Source organism: Heterocephalus glaber, unplaced genomic scaffold (assembly GCF_053883595.1).
Source record: "Heterocephalus glaber isolate CG9 unplaced genomic scaffold, H.glaber_assembly_v1.0 deba00001553, whole genome shotgun sequence".
Classification (NCBI taxonomy): domain Eukaryota; kingdom Metazoa; phylum Chordata; class Mammalia; order Rodentia; family Bathyergidae; genus Heterocephalus; species Heterocephalus glaber.
Window position 1 is genome coordinate 34064324 of NW_028258344.1, and position 20468 is coordinate 34084791.

At 39.3% G+C, this 20468-nt stretch overlaps 1 protein-coding gene across 8 annotated transcripts in view; it reads right to left on the reverse strand.

Annotated features, from left to right (window-relative positions):
* Window positions 1-17096, reverse strand: part of Pip4p2 (phosphatidylinositol-4,5-bisphosphate 4-phosphatase 2) — a 53475-nt gene extending 36379 nt beyond the window's left edge. For 2 of the 8 annotated variants that reach the window (XM_087190583.1, XM_087190581.1), the window contains exons 1-3: window positions 16742-16954; window positions 9903-10031; window positions 1304-1411 (exon numbers count right to left, since the gene is read on the reverse strand). In XM_087190583.1, the coding sequence (XP_087046709.1) occupies window positions 1304-1316 (13 nt within the window). In that variant the 5' untranslated portion in view covers window positions 1317-1411; window positions 9903-10031; window positions 16742-16954. Of the gene's footprint in view, window positions 1-1303; window positions 1412-9902; window positions 10032-16741 lie in introns of all 8 variants that reach the window. The other 6 variants (XM_087190582.1, XM_087190580.1, XM_021255955.2 and 3 more) reach the window with 4 other exon arrangements.
* Between the last annotated feature and the right edge of the window lie 3372 nt (window positions 17097-20468).

Here is a 20468-nt window from a genome sequence, read left to right on the forward strand (position 1 = left end):
CTGCTGTCCTCTGCTAACAGGTGATAAAGGGAGGCTGGAAAGCTGGAGAGAGAAGAGATTGTTCTCTCCATTTGTTACTTGTGAGCTTCCAATCTACCTTCTGTTTCTCTAGATGTCACCCCAGGAGTTCTATTTCACCTTGGCAGTAACAGCACTTTTCCATTGCAACACTGAATCCAGTTTGCACTTTTCAACATTTGCCAGAAGCAATTTCGCCGTGTTTCTCCTAAGAGAAAACTCCAGTACCTCCAGACAGTGCTCCTTCCTTAGATGCACAAGATCTTTCTCAGAGATGACAGTGACAGTTGGCCTGTGCCTCTTCAGAAGTCAAGTTTCAGTTCTGCAGGAATCCTCCTCTAAGACACTAGAGTTTTTAAAATTCCAATCTTTTCCCTTTTATTCTCTGCCTTAGCAGTGATAGCTGCTTTCTGCTGCCTCCTGATACCCTGGAGTAGTATGTTTACCTTTCAGCTACCTAGTTGACAACCTGATACCGAGTTAAACATTCCCTATATTAAATTCTACTGTGTGGTTTCTCTCCTCTTACCAGGTCCAGCCTGACACAGAAATTCATATGAGAAGTGATCCCAGGAAACGCACCAGTGGAACTGGAGGAGTGGTTGGGTAAACTTGGATTAAATGGCATGCTTACCAATGGGAAACAGGATGGCAGTTATCTGCTGTGGCATATGGTGCCATTCTGATGAATCACCATCAGATGATTTGCATCTGGCTTGACCGTTAGCAAATTAGGACAATAGTAATTCACTTGACCGTTAGGATAGTAATAAAGCTATATGGACTGTGAGGTGCATGGATTCTCATGAATGCACTGAGCCCTTACAGAAAGCAAATGTGAGTCTCAAGTCTTTAAACTCAGTTCAAGTCACAATTAAAGAACAAGCTTTAAAAGTATTGTCTAATTTTAACTAACAAAGGGAAAACATTGTTGGAAATCAAACACAAAAGTTAATTATGCAGATTATAAATTCTAATGTTAGCCTTAATAAACCTCTTATTGAAAGCCAGAATACAATTTGCAAGAGTGAAGCTCTAGGGCTGGGGATTTACCTCAGTGGTTCTGCCACCTGCCTTGCAAGCACAAGGACCTGAGTTCGATCCCTGGTGCCAAAAAAAAAAAAAAAGAGCTAAGCTCTCGAACTTGGAATGGAACCATCTGGTTGTACCAAAGTCAAGCTGAGAATCTTAAAACCCTGAGTCAATTTGAGATTCCCTTGCAAGAAGAAAATAGCTTCCCTTCTGTATCCAGCCTTCCTTTGCTGAAAAACTGTAGTGACCTTACCTGAGACAGCCATTTTCTTTAAGATCCATCATCAAAACCCTTTGTTGCCTCAAGATCCATAATCAGGGTCACATCTCAACATGCTCCAGGAAGACAAGTGCAAAGTAACTCGGGAAGAAGCGAGAGAATTGCAAAGTTTAGATGAAATGTGCTGGGCCAGGGATGTAGCTCAGTGGTTTCACCGCCTGCTGTGCAAGCACAAGGACCCGAGTTCGATCCCCAGTACCAAAAACAAACAAACAAACAAACAAAAACATATGTTGGGTAGATGATATGTACTGTCAGAAAATATTTGTGAGTAGATCCTAAGAGTGACAAAAGAAGATGGAATATAATAATTGTCATGGCTCATATGTAGATGTCCCTCCAAAGCTTCAGGCCCTCAAAGGCAAGACTTTTTGGAGGTGGTTGGATCTACGGTATATGAATATGGATTATGGATGTGTAACAACTGGATCAGTCCACTGATTGAATCAATATACTTCCGGGTGTGACTGAATGGATTTACTGAAGCCAGAAGACCCACCCTAGATGTAAGTGGTATCAACCAATAGGCTTTTAGTCTAAATGGAATAAAAAGGGAAAGGCAGGCTCACTGCTTGCTGTTTTTCTGCCTATCTTGCCATGGACTATTTTTACTCTGTGATGCTCCTCTGCCATGCCACCCCACCTTGTAGTGAAACCTCTCAAACTGTGAGCTGAGATAAATCTCTCCTCCTTTAACTTGTGAGTGTTGGGTATTTTGACCCAGCAATGAGAAAGTACAACAATAATAAAACAAGATTGCTGGATTCAGTGCGTGTTTTAAATCTAAATGTGGCTCTAAGACTTTACATACTGGTAGATGAGACTTGGTCTTAACTTTAATGAGGCTGAAATGCCAGACTATCTCTAGCATGATTCAGAAGAAGCAAGCAAAAGTTTATGGAATTGAGAATGTTGGAATGGATTTATCACATGAACCTAATACATACACCCCCACCATATCCCAAGAAGGCCCAGAGCATACCCCCTTCAATAATACACACATTAGAGAAACACAGGCATCTGTATGTGGTTGCTTTCCAATGTGGACCAAGCAATACAATATGGGAGGGCTCCACTGAGATGTGCTACCTGATGTCAGCAGGGATTATGGGATTCTAGAGTAACAAAGCAGCAGCAGCATTTAAACACCAAAACAAAGTGCGTGCATTATCATAAACCTAAGTACTGGATATTCAAATATTTTGCCCACAAGGACCTTTGACAGTGGTTAGCTGAAATTAGCCTGTGAGTGAAATGGATGAGTAACCTGAAAAACATGTTACTTGGTTGTATATGATAGAAAAAAAGTTTATATTTTAGCCAGCAACTTAACCTGAAGGGCCACAGTAGAGACACCATCTTTTCACCAGTTCTCAACAAAAGCAGGTTCACAGAATCCAAGCAATTTTTGAAGGGCTGCCTGGTGCCCTTAAGGAAGCATCCAGCAGCACTGCTCTAGAATGTCCTGCAAATCTTCCTTCAAACTTTTCACAAAGAGACCTAGGACTGTTTACTGAGAAAAGGAAATACCCAGATTGAGCTGGGCATGGTGGTGCAAGACTGTAATCCCACTGCAGGAGGCTGAGAAAGGAGGATCACAAGTTCAAGCCTAGCTTAGGCAACTTAGTGAATCAGTGAGATCCTGTCTCAAATTTTTTTTAAAAAGGGCCAGGGGTGTAGCTCAGTGTGAAAGCCCTGGGTTAAATCTCTAGTACGGAAGGAAGGAAGGAAGGAAGGGAGGGAGGGAGGGAGGGAGGGAAGGAAGGAAATGCACAGATGGTTCAGTGATTACTAAAACTGACTTAAGGGCCGGGGATTTAGCTCAGTAGTTCCACCGCCTGCCTCGAAAGCGCAAGGACCCGAGTACGATCCCCGGTACCAAAACAAAACATTTGACTCAAAAAAGAAGTATAAACTAAAACTGACTTAAATAGTGCTAATCTCAGATGGTCATCAAAATGACCTTCAAATTGAATTCAAGATGGTCATTAGATGACAGATGTAAGTTTAGCTCAGATGTAAGTTTAGCTCACAGTAGTTCTAATAGATCTGGGGATCCTCCCTGAAGTTATTTTCCTAGTTCTTGAAAATACAATTTGACCAAGAGATGGAGGGAGGTGGGAAAAGGATGAGAGGAAGAGAATAAAAAAGAATGAAGATGTGTTAAGTACATGTACCAACTCCCCACAATAAACATAATCATTATGTACTATAAACATATACTATCAAAAAAGGAAAGAAAGAAAATACCATTTGAACAGACATTCTTGGCAACCAATAAAGTTGACAAATTTGTTCTCTGTCACAAGAGGAAAGGCCAAGTAGAAGACCCTGGAACTTATACCAAAGCATCACCACATCCCTGGGGGAATGCCAGGCAGTAAAAAAAATACAGTGACATTTGGTGTGTCAAGTGTCACAATACCTATCACATCTGCCTTCAATTTACTTGCTATTCTCAGTTTGCTCCAGGACAATTCTTGTTTCTTAAGAAGTGTGATAGGACAGCTCTATGAGCTCTGATCCCAGAGAAAGTCAAGAAACCTGTGGCTTCAGGCAGGCGAAAAGCAGCAACCAACCAGGTACCCTATGGCGAATACCTAGTAAGTCAGTTAACATCCAGTGGGTCACAGGTACTCAAGCGTCGACTCCATAACAGGCCTTGTGCTAGATGTCCATCAGGGATACCATGGAGGATGAGGGATGCTCCTGGGATTCAAAGAGTTCCCAGGGCTTAACAAGCTCACATTCTAAAAATGTAGCAAAGCAATAAAACTACAATGACGTTACAGTGTCAGGCGTCCTCATTAGGACATGGTACAGCGAACTTAGGGAGCACAGACAACAATTAAATCTGAGAAAGGAAGAGTGTGTGCCAGAGTTGGAGAGAGGAAGAAGGGTAATGACACAGTCATCCTGGCACAATTTAGAATTTCTTTGAGAATTGCATCTTTTCCATATATTTTTACCATTAATGCCTTCCTCCAAACAGCAGCTCTAAGAAAACAGCCATACCTTAAGTGTGGTTGTAGTATGAGCTTGGCATAAACAGCAATCTCCATCCTAGCACCTCAGTCCTACTTGTAGGAATTTACATTGGTCCAGGGTATTCAATGTCACCAATAAACCAGGTGTTTTTATTTAACAGGCATTGCTGAATACTGAGTCCCACTATGAGCCATTAATTGAAAACTGCCATGTAACTGGAGATTCTGGCAAAGAATGCCCGATACCCTGTTAATGATGAATCCCAGATGGCAACAGCATCTTCCCTGACTTCTGCTAAGGCAGTCTCTACCTTATCCTAACAATAAATTTCACTGGTGGCACTGGTGCTTTCTACACAAGTAGTGATGGGTTATAAGTTACATATTCTTTCCTTGTCTTAACTACTTCTGTATTTATTTCTATTTCAAAGAAGACACAAAATTTTCTGGCACTGACTTAACCTGAAACCATATTGTTTATTTGCATGCCTCCATTCTTATTTTGTGATTTACATGATTGCTTTCAAGAATGGACATTTCAAGAAAAATAGAGATGCTTGTTTTAATGTGGAAAAAATAATGGTTTCATGCCAAAAAAAAAAAAAAAACTACTCTAGAAATCAAGAAACTTCTAGATCCTCCTGAGGAAGTAAAGAATTCCTATTCTTACAATTTTTCTGGGGCAGCTCATTTCACTGATATCAGAGACTGTGTATTTTCTAAGAGAAAACAAGACAGTTCTTTGTATCTAACTAGATATACCCATGAAATAAGTACAAGTATTTAAAAATCACACTTATAAGATATACTTATATAAAACTGAACATCCACAATTTTGTGATGCTGGAGATCAAAGCCAAGACTTCATGCATGCGAAGTGCCCAACTACTGAGTGACATCCCAGCCCCAAATTTGTTTTAAGATATTTTAGATAAGAGACAATATGAGGGAAAAAGTGACCTTAGTAATCAGGATTAGAGATAACTCAAATGGCTTTGTAACACTTCTTTTGCTTAAATATATGAAACAGTTATAACACAATGTTAAAGTCTAGTCGTATTAAAAGATATGATTAGATTACATGAATTAGAATATTATTAGTATATTACAATCTGCACTTTTCTACTATGAGAAAATGGAAAAATAGGAACAAAATCTTTGTAAATAGGGAGAAATGGAGGGGTTGAAGAGAGGGCTGGGCAAGGGTCAAAAATAAGAACCAAGACAGACTATGTAAAGGTGCAAATTTCCAATGATGAATGTCATTATATTGTATACCTAAAATGTATCAATGATTAGAATGAATAATTGATAATGCAAAATAGGAAGAAAAGGTCCAAAGGGGTAGAGGTAGTGGGAGGGGCAGGAGAAAGGCAAGAAGGGAAAGGAAAAATGATGAGAAATGTAAAAAATGGAAATAAAGTCTTTGTAAATAGGGAAAGGTGGAGGGGTGAAGGGAGGGCTAGGAATGGGGAAAAAATAAGAACCAAGATGCATTATGTAAAGGTACAATTCCCAATGAGAAATGTAATTGTGTTGTATACCTACAATGTACCAATAAAAGAATTTAATTAAAAAAAAATTTGAAGTATTTTACCCACTTTTTAATGATCTAAAGATTAATGGTAAATGACAAAAAGACAATGGTTTAATAATTTTGGAATTTGAAACATTCATAAATCTGAGCAAAATATGATACATATATAAGATACGATAAGCATCTTAGAATTAATATTTATTTTTAGGCATACAATAAGAGCTAAAAGACATTAAGTAAACAAACTCCCTAAATTCTATTATTTATATATTTTGTTTCATATTAAAACACAGAGATTGCACAAAGAAATACAGCAATTATCATTAAAATGGCAGCTCTCAATCGTAGTCTGCAGGGCTGATATCCACGAAGTTCCTTCCTTTGCTGTGTGGGTGTTTCTGATGAAGGGGGTCTGCCATCACACTCTCCTGGGTCACTGGTCTTGTTTTCTCCAGCTTTCTGTAAAACCCTCACTCTCTGAGCAACTTGATCATCACCATCATGCCATGCTTTTCATTCACATAGTGGAAATGTGTTGTGTTGAGCACCTTGGTGTAGGAGATCATATGTAAGAAAGATTTAAAAAGATAAGAATCCTAAGTCCTTTCCTGTCTCTGTAAGATCAGCTACACAAATTAGCACTAAGATATACAGTGGAAATTCGCAAGATAGTGCACTGGAAACATGTATCTTCCAGCAGCAGAGATTAGAAGAGACTACATGAAAGAAAAGGGCTTAGATGAATAGAATGTGAATATTAGATGGTAGAATGTGAATATTAGTTTCCAGAATCTCCTTCTTAGTCTTTATTATTATTGTAGGAAATAATAAGTAAATATCCATCTGGAAAAGGCTAGAAATGGCTAATAAATGACACTAGTTTAAGGCAAAAAATATGGTATTAGGGAAAAATATAGACACAATGATATGTTTCCTGTTCTAAAACAGGATTCTTCCTATTAAAATCTTGACAGCCTGCAGTAATGGACCCACACAAGCACAATGAAATATAATAGGTAAAACTGTAACGGCTTGTACAGAGATGTGGAAACATAGTCTAAAAAACTGCTTTTGTTAATAAGTTCAGAGTACTAATTAAGGATAAATTCCACAAGCGTCAGTAACATAACCAAAGTATACTTTATTTTTCTGATATATTGAATTTTGATGGTAATAGTAATATATTTTCATGGCTTAAAAAACCAAAAAAACATTTTAAAAAAAGTCCCATGCTCAGAATAGTTATTCCAATGCCTGTGCCCATCTACTATGTCCTACTTCAGAGACTTCCCCTTGTATTATTGTCTTATATGGCCTTCCAGTGTTTCTTTAGGCTAGCACACATACACATATTTTAATCATTACACAGGTAATGTACACATATATATTCTAATTTCCTCTTTTCTTACACAAAGAGAATGTACCTTATAGGCATTGTTCTTCATATCACTTCTTTGCCTTTAGAGTATATCCAGGCCATCTTTCCATAATGGTATACTGAGTTGCATCACTTCTTTCCAGCTGCATATTGTTCCATTCCATATTGTCTCTCCGCCTCCCCCCTCTCTCTCTCTCTGTTTCTCTCTCTCTCTCTGTTTCTCTCTCTCTCTCTCTCTCTCTCTCTCTCTCTCTCTCTCTCTCTCTCTCTCTCTCTCTGTCATGGCTTATTGTGATGGTTTTATAACAATGGCCATGAATTCTTGGTTACTCTTCCCATTGAGAGATAATTCCATCTTTTCTTTCTTTGAATCCAGGTGACTTATAATTGCTTTGATTAATATGTATGGCAGAAATGGCACTTAGATCGTCTTGCATTCAGTCAAGTCTGATGATTTTGATAATGACCTATGTCCTCGAAGCTAGCAGCATATCCAAAACATTTGTGGAGCCTGGCAAATGAATCTACATAGAGAGTCAGAATATGACCTCTAAATACTATAAATATTAAAAATGCTTTTGTTATAAAACTTTAGAATGCTTTTGTATTAGGTTGTAGAATTCACATAGCCTTGTAAAAATTAATGTATACTTGGGGAAAATTCTATGACATAATACATATCTCCAAATGTCTTCTCATTTAAAATCTACCTTCTTTCTTTTCTGTATGTTGCTTCTCCTCTGTAGGATAAATCATAGCACTTTACTTAATTTCTGAAACTATAAAATGTCATCTTCTAATATGCCTTCCCCCAAAATCTTCCTCTGCAGAAATCACATCTTCCAACATTGAACAATTCTGAGCTTTCCTGTACACTGTTTGAAAATCTGTATTATTTATCTACCAAGCTTACCTATGTCAACAAAGTATGGTAGAAAGGTTTCATGTGTTTGTGATACTGGGGAATGGAACCCAGGGCCTTCACACTGCACTACATCACCCAGATCACTCCCCACCCCCATCTTTTTTTTTTTTTTTTTTTGACAGTCTTTCTAAATTGGTAACTTGCCTGGGCTAGGCTCCAACTTGTAATCCTCCTGCCTGAGCTTCCTAGAATGCTGAGATTATAGGTGTGTACCTACAATTGGAAGAAAGCATTTAACATTGCCTTTAGAAATGTGTATTTAGAATAAAATGTCCAAATGCAAGAAACTCAAAGTATAAATAAATTAAACAGCAAAATAAAAGACAATAGGAAACAGGAAGACAGATCATTTGCAAAAGGGAAGGGGATCAAGAGGGAGTGGGGAGGAAAAGAGAGGGTAGGCAGGGCAGTGGAAGGGGGAAGTACAAAGAATTAAAATAGGTTATGTACATGTACCAACCCCTCCTGAATCCAATCATTATGTACTGCAAATATGTACTAATAAAAACTGTTTTAAATGACTAAATGTTAATGCAAGTAAATAAATAAATAAATAAATAAATAAATAAATAAATAAATAAAATGTAACCAGTCATGTAGCACCTATGGAGGAATAGACACTGAAGGCTAGCTGGGTTTCTAAATCTCAAAAAAGCCAGGTAACACTCTTTAGTGTTTAATAAATTATTTTTTCAATTTCTAAAAGAGTATGGAACAGGAATGGAAGCAAAAGGAGGATCATGGAAGTAAAACGGTGACAGAAGGAAAGACAATAAGCATTTACATTTTGAAGTTATACACACTAAGTACCCCGATACAAAATTCCAAAATTGGATATGCTCTGAAATCCAAAACATTTTGAGTATTGACATGACTTCCAGAGCATTTGGGATTTGGAATGTTTGGATTAGGGATGTTCAACCAATAAAGTCTATGCAAATATTCCAAAATCTGAAACACTTCTGGTTCCAAGCATTTCACAAAAGAAATACTCAACCCACACATGTATCTTCCTAGGCATATCCAGATTTCCTACAAATAACAACTGTGTCATAAAATATAAAAGCTAAAAGAAACATAATATAAGAAACTGGGAAGAATATGGGAAACTGAGGCCCAAAGATGTGCAATAACTATTCCAATGTCAAACAGGTAGTAACTGGCAGAGGTAAATGATAAAGTCTCTGGTCTACCAGGCAAAACTACATCTGGTAGCAGATCTTCTCTGAGACTATAAAGGGATTTAGTTATACAATGGTTGATAAACTAACTTGAGTTCAGGAAAAGAAACAAACATTTTTGCTTTTTTTAACTTTTAAAAAAATTCTTACAGAAAAGAAACCCACTCCAAAACATCAATTTTGCATCCCTCTCTCAAAAAGAAAAATTATGGCTGAGGATGTATCTCAGTGACTGTTACACACTTGCCTAGCAATCTCAAGGCCCTAAAACAGCAGAAATGTATTCCCTTTTAGAAGCTAGTAAATGGGTGTCTTTCCCAGTATATTCAATATTTCTTTTTCTTTCTTTTTTTGATACTGGGGATTGAACTCGGGTCCTTGCGCTTGTGCAGCAGGCGGCGAAACCACTGAGCTAAATCCCCAGCCCTATTCAATATTTCTTAGTCATATTAAAAATGAAACACAAAATAGCTGAGCCCAAAGCCATACCCAGAATTGTCTGCTTTTCCCCAAAATGGAAAGATTTGGGTTTCCATCTGGATCCCTTCCCAGAGAGCTACTTACTGCCCTCAAGGATAGTTATGAACATCCATCCTGTTAATTCTCCTCTGCAACATGCGTGTGCCTCTGGCTAGCATCTGTATCCATCTTGAAACTTTTAAAAGAATTCTCTATCCTCAAAGTGTGACATTCCTGAAAAGAATTTTACATAGTCCTTAGAAATAAATGGAAATTTGAGAGCATTATCTCCCACCAAAGGAAAGTGTTATCATACATTTAATAAATAATTGTGGAAGGAAGTTTGTTCTCCACCTCAGTCCACGGTTTCCTCTGATAGCAGACCTGTACATCCAACTGCCTACTTGACATCTTCATTCAAATGATGTCTAGGTATTCTGGACTCAACACATTTAACAGAGCATTGATTTCCACTGCCCTCCTCCTCCCCCACATAGGCAAACTCCTCTTCCTGTTTGTCTACCTCAGATAAAAGCCCAACCTTGCGCCTTGTTGCTTAGGTCATTTTTGGAGACTTATAAATCCTTTCCACTGTTCAAGTCATTAGCAAGTCCTGATGCTTTGTGTTTAAAATATGTCCCATAACCAGCCTGCCTCATCTCAGTGCTTCCATCATCTCATCATCTCTACTCTGGCTCAGTACACCAGCACTTCTTGCCCATTTTACTCCAATAGCCTCTCGTTGGTCCTTTCTTGTCATCCCCTACTAATCCACTCTCCATACACTAATCAGAATGATCTTCTTAAAAAGTAAAACATTTCATGTCTCTCCATTGCTCCAAAGTCTCCAAGTCCTCTCATTATTCTCAGAATACACTCCCATCTCCTGATGCTGGCCTACAAAGCTTGCCTGGTCTGTCACAGTCTACACCTCTGATCTCTTCTACCCCCTGTTCCTCACACGCTAATCCACAGTCCTCCCTGTTTTTAAAACAGCAGAGTTAAAATTGCTGTTCCTGATGCCTGGAACACTTCCCCCAGACCTTCAAGGGCTTGATTCTGACTCATTTTTCAGATCTGTGATTACTATGCCCAGTATGTCTTTCCTGCAACACTTCCCACCTGGACAATTAGTCTTTATCCTCAATCCTGCTTTATTTTCTTTACTCTGAAATTATAATGCTTATTATGTATCTTTCACTGGACTAGACACTCTCCAACTCCAGCATCTGGTATAAGAGGCACTCACATATTTGAAAGGATGGCTAAATGAATGAAACACTTCTTAGTTAATGTTTTAAAGATGCTGGGTAGAGGTAGAAGGAAATATGGGCATTATAAAACAGGATAAAAGAATCCTGGAGCCTGATGCCTGCAGAATAATGGGAAAGGATTCTGAGAGGAAATGGGCTTGCCACACCATACTGGAAAGCAGGAAGCCGATATATTTCATCAGTGTTTCGGCTCTGTTTTCCCTTCATGAGGCTGTAGCCTCAGTGTAGCAGAACTGTGGGAAAAAAATTCCTTTACATAAAGGATCAGCATTAGGTTAGCAGAAAATCAAGCATCACATATTCAGCAAGAGCTGCTTGCTCAGAACCAGGGACTTCTTTGAAGGAGCGTCAGGAAGCTGCTCTCAAATATGCTGCATCTTTCTTGCTCATTGTGCCAACCTGGCTTCCAGTGGGTCTCACAATCCTTGGCAAGTAAAGTGAGATTTTCTTTTTCATCACTGGGTACTGAACCCAGGGCCTCTGCACTAAGCTATATCCTTATCCCTTTTTTATTTTTTAGGCTGAGACAGGGGCTTGCTGAATCATTAAGTTGCCTGAAATGGGTTCAAACCTGTGATCCTCCTGTCTCAGCATCCCAGTGCTGGGATTTCAGGAGTATGCCACCATGCCCAGTGAGTTCTTCTTTCTTTAAGTACAGTATTTTCTTCCCTTTGATTCTATGATATTATTGTCTCCTACTTTTTCTCCTGCTTCACTGGCAGCTAAGTTCATCTTTCTCTTATCAAGTCATTTATCATGGGAGTTTTTCAAAACTTTGTCCTAGCCCTCTTTTCTTCTTATTTTACTTTTCTCCCCTAGGTAATCTCACGTGTATATTCCCAAACCTTTTCACACTGTGGTACACAGAGAAAATGATAATATTTGTATTACTTTTCAGAGCTGAAGGCCACTAGTCAGAAAGCTTAAATCACTATCTTAAAATAATTATATTTTATCACCTGCATATTCTATGCCACAGGGGTGGGAATGGGAAACATTCTGAATCAGCATCCATGTATTTAGCTATCACTACAATGCAAAAATATATAATTTTGTATTTCAGCCCAAGTCTTATGTCTCAGTCCTACACCTGTAGATCAAATTGTCACATGTCTTCTTGGCTATTTGAAATATATGGAATGCTTTATGTCTAAAACTAAACTCATGCTCCCCTGCGTTCCCCAAAACTTGGTCCTCTTCCGGTGGTTAATGTCTTAGATTAGGTAATCACAACATCAAGTTATAAAAGGGAGGTTTCTAGGATATATCCTTCCCACTATCCTCTCACTCCCTTGGGCCATCCATCAACAAGCCTATTTTCAGTTTACTTCCTTACTATCATCCCATGCCTCCCATTTCTACCATGACATGAATCCAAGCTACCACTAGTTCACTAAATGTACTGAATTATTACAGTAACCAAGTAAGCCCTCTCATCTATTCTAGCCAATCCTCTAATTCACTGTCTACAGAGTGATTTTATATAAACATCAAACCATATAAACATGGTCCATTCATCCCTTTAAGACAAAATTCCTTAACATAATCCACAATGCTCTGAAATGATAGACTAATATTTATTGTTGTGGTCATTTTTGCTACAGAACAAAATCTTAGTAGCTTCAAAATAACAAGTTCATACTAGTGCTTACGATTCTGTGAATTGTTTAGCCTCAGTTGGGTAGTTATCACCTACAGCCTCATGCAATAAGAATCTGGCTACGGCCACTTTGTATTGAACTGAGCAGTTTCCAAGATGGCTTATCTTCATTCACATGTCTGAGGGCTGGTCAGATAACTTCTCTCCACAGAGATAGTTTGAGGTTCCACCAAGCATGAGAGCTTCAGGATATTCCACTTCCTACACAACAAGTTACTTTCCCCAGAGTGCACTTCACAAGAGACCAAGGCCAAAGTTGTAAAACCTCTTCTGACTTAGCCTCCAAAGTCATTCAGCTTATTTTCTACCTTGTTCTAGAGATCAAAATTAAGTCACAAGATCAGCCCAGACTGAAGAGGTAAAACTATGACAGGGCTTGAATATTCGATTGCACAGTTATGTAGAGGAGAGTCTTTGAGTGCTATCAACCATACCTATGTCTCCGTTTCCTTTCTGCACCACATTCTCTGTTTTCATACATCTCATTGCACTGGACTTTCTTCAGTTCATGTACTTGCTGTACTCCACCATGCTGAACAATTTGCCCATACCACATTCTTTCCCTAGAATGCTCATCAATACCATTTTGCCAAGTTAACTCCCATTCAACATTTAGATCTCATTAAAGCCTCAGAAATGCCTTCTCTGGTCAGGTTAAACCATAACATATACTCTCTAGGCACTGGCCACATTTTCAGCCTGGTCTTCATCCCCAATGCATTTTCCACTTGTTTGGATGAATATGTCATTTATGTCTCAATATCTTCCAGTATACTGGGAGGAGCCAGAGTATGGTTTTCATTTCCTACAACAGAGCTTGGCTAATGCACCAATTTTGGCTGTGTGTGTATGTGTGCACGTGTGTGTGTGTGACTGAAAGAAACCAAGTACGTCAAACTATCTCCTGCAAAACAAAGTATTTTCTCCCTTTATGAATTACAGTAAAGTATATATAGTAATCACATTCCCATAGTCAAAACTGTGTATAGACAACTAGACAACCCCATATTAAAGTATTTTTCTCAGGGGAAGTCTTATAAATTTAAAGGTCACATTTGTTTGCCGTATCTTAACTACAAAATTAGTAGAGGTATAAAGTAATCAATTAACATACCCAACTTGGGTAAGTTTTGTGTTTATTTTTTCAAATCTCTTTCTAACTGAGCTTAAACTGTCTTTAATTTTCACTCCTATGCCTACACAAAAGCTGGCAAGTGTATCAAAAAGAGCACTATAATCAGGAGAAAGGATTTTTTTCTATTCTGCAGGAATCCAGTAATGACAGTGGAGACGAGAAGCATTTCCCTTTGAAACCCACAGAAAACCCACCAGACTGTCACCAGACCACACATGATTCTTCTTGGGCTAAAATCTGATGCACAATGCTAACTGCTCCCCACTCCATTAATAATAACCTGTCTAGAAATAAAAACACGAAAACCTTCAACCTTGAACAGAGGTGAGAACTATCATTTAAGTTCCTTAGAAGGTGACACAAAGAGCAATGGGTTGGACAGAAGATATATTTATGGCTCTTTTTTATTTTTAATAAATTTATGAGTAATTATTAATAGTTTTATAAACTAAATTTCATTATTAAAAAGTACATTCTAAGGGCCCAGGGATTTAGCTCAGTGGTTCCGCCGCCTGCCTCGCAAGCTCAAGGTCCCGAGTTCGATCTCTGGTACAAAAAAAAAAAAAGTACATGCTATTTCTAGTCTTTTGAATTCCAACAAACAATTCTAATTGTTTTCAACTACTAACAACATCTAGCCTAGTGGCAGAAGATTTCTTGGAAGCTAAATTCCTTCAGTCATGCATTTACTTACCCTTTCTCCCTACCCCAAGAGCTCCATGAGGGCATTGGTTTGGTCAGTCTTATTCACTTAGAGCAGTGTCTGACACATTGTGCTGCCCAATAAATTACTGAAAGAAGGAATAGCAATGGCCTTCAAGAGTTAGATCTTGTGTATTCCTCAGAATATTTTTGAAGATGTTATTTGTTATGGATCAAGAAAAAATATTCCATCAAAAATGCATATAAAATGGCTTCACTTACTTATGCTTCTTGCTTTATAGGTATTAGGCCACGAAGGATCAGTGTTTCTAATTATCTAACTGCTTCATTCACCTGTGTTAAAAACTGCCTGTTTAAAATTTTATTCTATGATAAGGCAGAATAAGCTTTTTGCTGAACTAGTGTTGTTTTCTCTGATTGTTTAAAATACCTGTATTCCAGAATGAAATAACATTTTCTAAGCAGGTGAATTGGAACTTACACTTACAGCATAGTTTGAGGCGTTTGATCAGGTTAAAGAAATCTGTGGAAAATAATAAGTCTACACACAGGTCCATGAGTATAAGTGTTACTAGTTTTTTTTAATATAGCCACACTAAAAATACAAGAACAGGAATCCAAAACAGAAGGCATTGAAAATAGATTCTTAAATCAAACTGGGTCTCTTAATAAAAATTGTCAAATGTTTTGTCTTTAAAAGACTTACTGGATGAAACTGAAACATTAATTTAAAAATTAATGAATAATTGGGCCAGGGATTTAGCTCAGTGGTGCCGCCGCCTGCCTCACAAGAGCTAGGTCCTGAGTGAGATCCCGGTACCAAAAAAAAAAAATTAAAAAATCAATGAATAACAATTTAGATAACAGCGAAATAGTCAAGTCAAATTGCCCCCCCCCCAGGAAAACTCCCTACCTGGTGTCCTCTGATACAGTGTTAATTAATGCTGACCAACAAACATGACTTATGGGTTTTCTGTGTGTTTCTGTTCCACTTTACATCTTACCTCTCAAGCCATCAATCACACTGCATTATTCATAACTAAACATCTTTCCCTTTGTCGTGTTCCTTGTTAAGTGTGGATTAAGATCTAGATAGTTGATTTTCAAGTTATAATGTGTTACATAGAATATGTAAATACTAGACAAGTTCAACTTGCTCTACAGCTACTCCAATTTCAGGTTTGAATTTAGAGAAAGTTGTGTTACAAGAAGTATGACTTCCCTATATTTGCAATAGCGTTAACTTTTACTTCCTTGAGTTTTAAAATTTCATTCACGTTCCACCAAAAAAGAGAGAGATGCACTAGGGTTACCTCTGCAAGTGGCATATTTGATGATCTTCTCAAACTTTCCTTGCCATTCTCTATTACGCCTGGCTCCACCTTATTTTTCACTATAGTATAATCATCAAAAAGGCTTAGAACAAAGACAGGTCTTTACATAAATTGAGTAGTTTGCCAAAGAGATTCCCCCCCTTCTTTCTCCATACCTCATTCAATTCAATCTCTTTTGATTCTATATTTTAAAAAAATAAACAAATATATGCAGTAAATTAACTTGGGTTACTTTTTAGAAGTTAATTTCAACCTCACCCAGATATGTATAAAAATATCCCATCTTCCCTTCTATCAGAAGCTTCTTCCACATTCGCAGCGAAAGCTAACACACACTCCTTACGAGTAGGATTAATATCCAAGGGCAGGAATTGCAGACATATTCGGACTATTGATTAATTATATTCGTTTTGGTAAGGCAATTTACTTATTGAACAGAAAGCCGGTGGGTGAATGTAAGAGATGCATATTGTTCAAGCTAAAGTCCTTTCAAGGACAGATGCCAAGGTGAGCAGTATTCTGGGCTTCACAGCTACCCAAAGAAATCTGTAAATGATTGTGAAAGATTTGCACTAACTCCCAGCTTACACTCGGGGATTGCTCTGAAAACAGCAACGCAGAGCTGGAGAAAGCCATGCCACATCCAGTATCCGTGGGCAAGTAGTGGTGAAATACACGCACACAGTCTTCCAGCGGCAGCGGGAGCGACAGCAGAGCCCTGCGGCGGAGCTAGCGGGCCGCAGGCAGGCTCGAGAGGCAGTCGGCATCCTTCTCCACCGGCCCAAGGAAAGGGCTCGCATCCACCTCTAAGCTGGGGCTCCCGGTCTTTACCGTCCCTGGGTTTCCCCGGCCAAGTAGAAAGGTCCCGCCGGCCTTACCTCTGGGGCTGCTTTCTTGCAAGTACGGCGGAGCAGTGGGAGTGACATTCCCCGAGTGGGCTGCCGACAGCAGGGGCGAGCGTTCGTCCACCCCATCAGCAGCCATGACTGCGGCGAGGCCGGAGGAGCGGGCCGGGCGCAGCGGAGGCGGAGGAGGAGGCCAGCACTGCCGCGGCCGCCGGGAAGCCCGGGCTGTCACCAGGCGGGAGGCGGGGAGCGGGGGCGGGGAGGCATTGTGGGGGAGGGGCGGGGAGGGGAGAGGAAGACAGGGCGGGGCGGGGAGCAGGGGGAGCAGAGAGGAGGGGACCTGGCCCGACGAGAGCAAGGGAACAAATTAGGGCGGCTGGGGCACTGCGGAGGGGAGGGGCGGGGCCGGGCAGCCAAGGGGCGGGGAAATGGAATATGGGATGGGGGTGGGGTAGGCAAGTCCGTTTCTCCAGGGAAAAGGTGGATAAAGAGCAGCCTGAAAGGGGCAGAGAAGAGGCCTGGGACTTGATTACAGGAAAAGTAGAGCAAACACAGATATCAAGTGTAGCTCCTCTAGGGAGGAGGAAGGGCTGACTGCTGTCAAACTGCTATCAATGCTTTCCTGAGGGGGTTCTTTTGTTAGGAAGCAATTGCCCAATGTCTGTTGTCTAAGAGAAAGTAGATTTTTGCATGAGTGTCAACAGTCCCTATTTTCCCAATTGATTTTTTTTCAAACATGAGTGTTGGCATTACTTGTGTAGCTCTTTAGCAATTGTGCTTTAGTGAAGCTTTGAGGATACGTTAGATTTTACAAGTTTCATTTTACAAAACAGATTGCCATTTCGTTTGTTTTTGTGCTATAGACACATAGACAATAATGAGGTTTATGTATAATATAATTTTTCTTGAGATGTTTTAAAATAAACTTTTACTAGTAAAAGAGGAATTTTTAAAAAACAGCTCAGCATAGTTCTTGGCTTGTTTCCTCTTTTTTTTTTTCTTTTTTTGGTGGTGTGCCATATTATTCTAAAGTGGTTCACATGGCTACAAAAATACATCAAAGTTTTGAACAATTCCAAATATAAAGCAATAGGAATAGACATGGTCTAAAGTGATAAATTTTCTGCAATTATTCTTTCAGTCAAGAAATATTTACTGTGTCTACCACAGACATTAGGGCATGATCTTAGTCCTCAAAGTGCCTGAGAGGTACCACCATCAAAAATGGATAAAAGAGGAGGCTGGTAGACCCAGACATAGATTCCAATGGGCATGGGGAAAAGCAGACTTTAGATATTCGAAAGTACTTCTTGTATTACATGAAGAAGTGTCCTAATTTTGCTCTCTGAAGGGGAAAATCCAGCTGGAAGTCCGAAAGCAAAATCAAAGAATGATGTTTTATTTTATGCAGCATCTTTTGTGGGTCAGTAGCATAAGAACAAGATTTAAGGCTCCTCATACAATATAACTAACCCAAGAGTTAATGTATAGGTGTCCAGGAACCTAGAAAGTGAAGAATCAAGATGTAGCACTCGCTGTAAGAGTGCCTATAACTTACAAAACAAGCAACAATATTGTTACAGGTATAGTAGGCTGGAGGCTCTTGAATTAAAGAAAATTATAGGAAGAAGCAACAGATCCTATTACTCTAGTGCTACAGTTTAGATGACTATTTCCCAAGGGTCCATGCATAAAGGCTTTGTTCCCAGAATGGCAATATCGGAAGGTGCTGTGGATGTATAAGAGGTGAGACCTTAGGGGAGGTGCTCAGGTCCTGAGGGTGCCCTTGCAAGGGATTGTTGGAGCCTAGACTCTCAGCCTCTCTCTCTACTGTCATGATGTGCCCATTGTCTCCAACATGTGTTCCCAACATTGCTATCTGCAGCCCTCATCAGAGTCAAAACCAGTGGGTCACCTGACTTTGAATTTGAATTTCCAGACTGTAAGCTAAATAAGCCTCAGGCATTTGGTTGCAGTGCTGCCAGTGTGACTAATTCATCTAGTGTTCTATCAGGGCATCCATCCCATTACACCCCCAGTGTAACAGGGTATTTGCCTTTGCATTGCCCCATTTACACCTCCACCCCCTGACTTTAGGAGACCAGAGACCATATACATATTGTGATGAGTGTGGTGGGGAATACCTGTAATCCTAGCACTTGAGGAGGATGAGGCAAGAGGGTTGCAAGTTTGAGTCCCAACTGGGCAACTTAGTGAGACCCTGTCTCAAAACGCATAAAAAGGGCCAGAAATGTAGCTCATTGTGAAGTTCCTAGGTTCAATCCTTAGTACCATAAAAAAAAGAAAAGAAAACATATGTATCTTATTCATGATGATATCTCCAATATCTAGCATAGTGCTTAGCACATTAGTAAGTGTGCAATATTTGCCAAGTAGACAAATGAGTGATTGAACAAATCCCACAAAATCTCAGTATCATACCAAAATTCCTTGGTATGAAAAAGTTAACATTTCATGACTTTTTTTAAAGAGGCAGAGTCTTACTATGTTGGCCAGCCTGGCCTCAAACTCCTGGGCTCAAATAATCCTTTTGCCTCAGCCTCCAGAATAGCTGAGACTCCAGGTGTGCACCATCATGTCCAGCTCTTTGATGAGCTTTTGATGAAGATGAATGTTTTTATTATTCCATTACATGTCCACAACTAAGGTTTTGTTTTTACCTTAGGACTGCCAGTGTAAAGGATTTCTTTCTTTACTTCTTTATATGGTTTCTCTATCCACTTTAGAAATTATATGAAGTTAATGGAAGTTACTTTTCTTATACTATAAAAGACAGTGAATATATTGAAGTTATATTTGTAGCAAAATCTTTTATTAAATGAGTATCCCTTCATTCTAGGTTTAAGATAATACCACTGGTTTATGATTATGTAATAAATAATAGTCATCAATCCAAGGTATTTTATGATTATGATATTTTTCCATCTCTATTCATGAGATGAGCTAATGTGTATTTTGAAATAAAGGCTCTGTATACACAAATATGTGAGACATAATGTACTTAAATAGTTGTTCTAGTTAACTATTACTAAATAATAAACCACACCAAAATCAGTAGCTTAATACATAACTTGTTATTTCTCATAACTATTGTGGTTTATATGTAGATATCCCCCAGGAGCATCATGTACTCACAGGTGGGAGTTTTCAAAGGTGACTGGATCATGGGGGCTTACAGCTGACTTGCTCTTAGAAGACGGGGATCTGGTCAGAAGAAGTGGGTCACTGGGGTGAGACCTGGGACAGTTTGTCGCCTTCCCTGGCTCCTCCCTTCACTCTATTTCCTGGACACCGTGCCATGAGTAGCTTTCCTCTGCTATGGCCCTCTACTGTGCTGCCCTACCTTGGAATCCCTGGACTATGGACTGAATCTTATACAAACTGTGAGCCAAAATAAACCACTCCTCCCTTAAGTTGTGGGTGTCAGGTATTGTGTCTCAGGGATGAGAAAAGTGACCAAGACAATGATTCTCTGCAGGTTGTTTCTGTGGTTTTGTCAGACTTGCCTTGGCTTACTCAGGCAGCAGCACACAGCTGGCAGGTTTACTGGGACCTGGACTCAGCTGGGACAATTGGAATGGCTGGGTGTTTCTCTCCATATGGTTTTCATTCTAGGCTTTTCCACATCACTTTGGCAGACTCAAAGCAGTATTCTTAGGGTGATGGTGGAAGCTAAGGAAACCCTTACGGTCTAGGTACTGGTCCTCAAACTGTCTCATTCTGTCACATTTTCCACCAT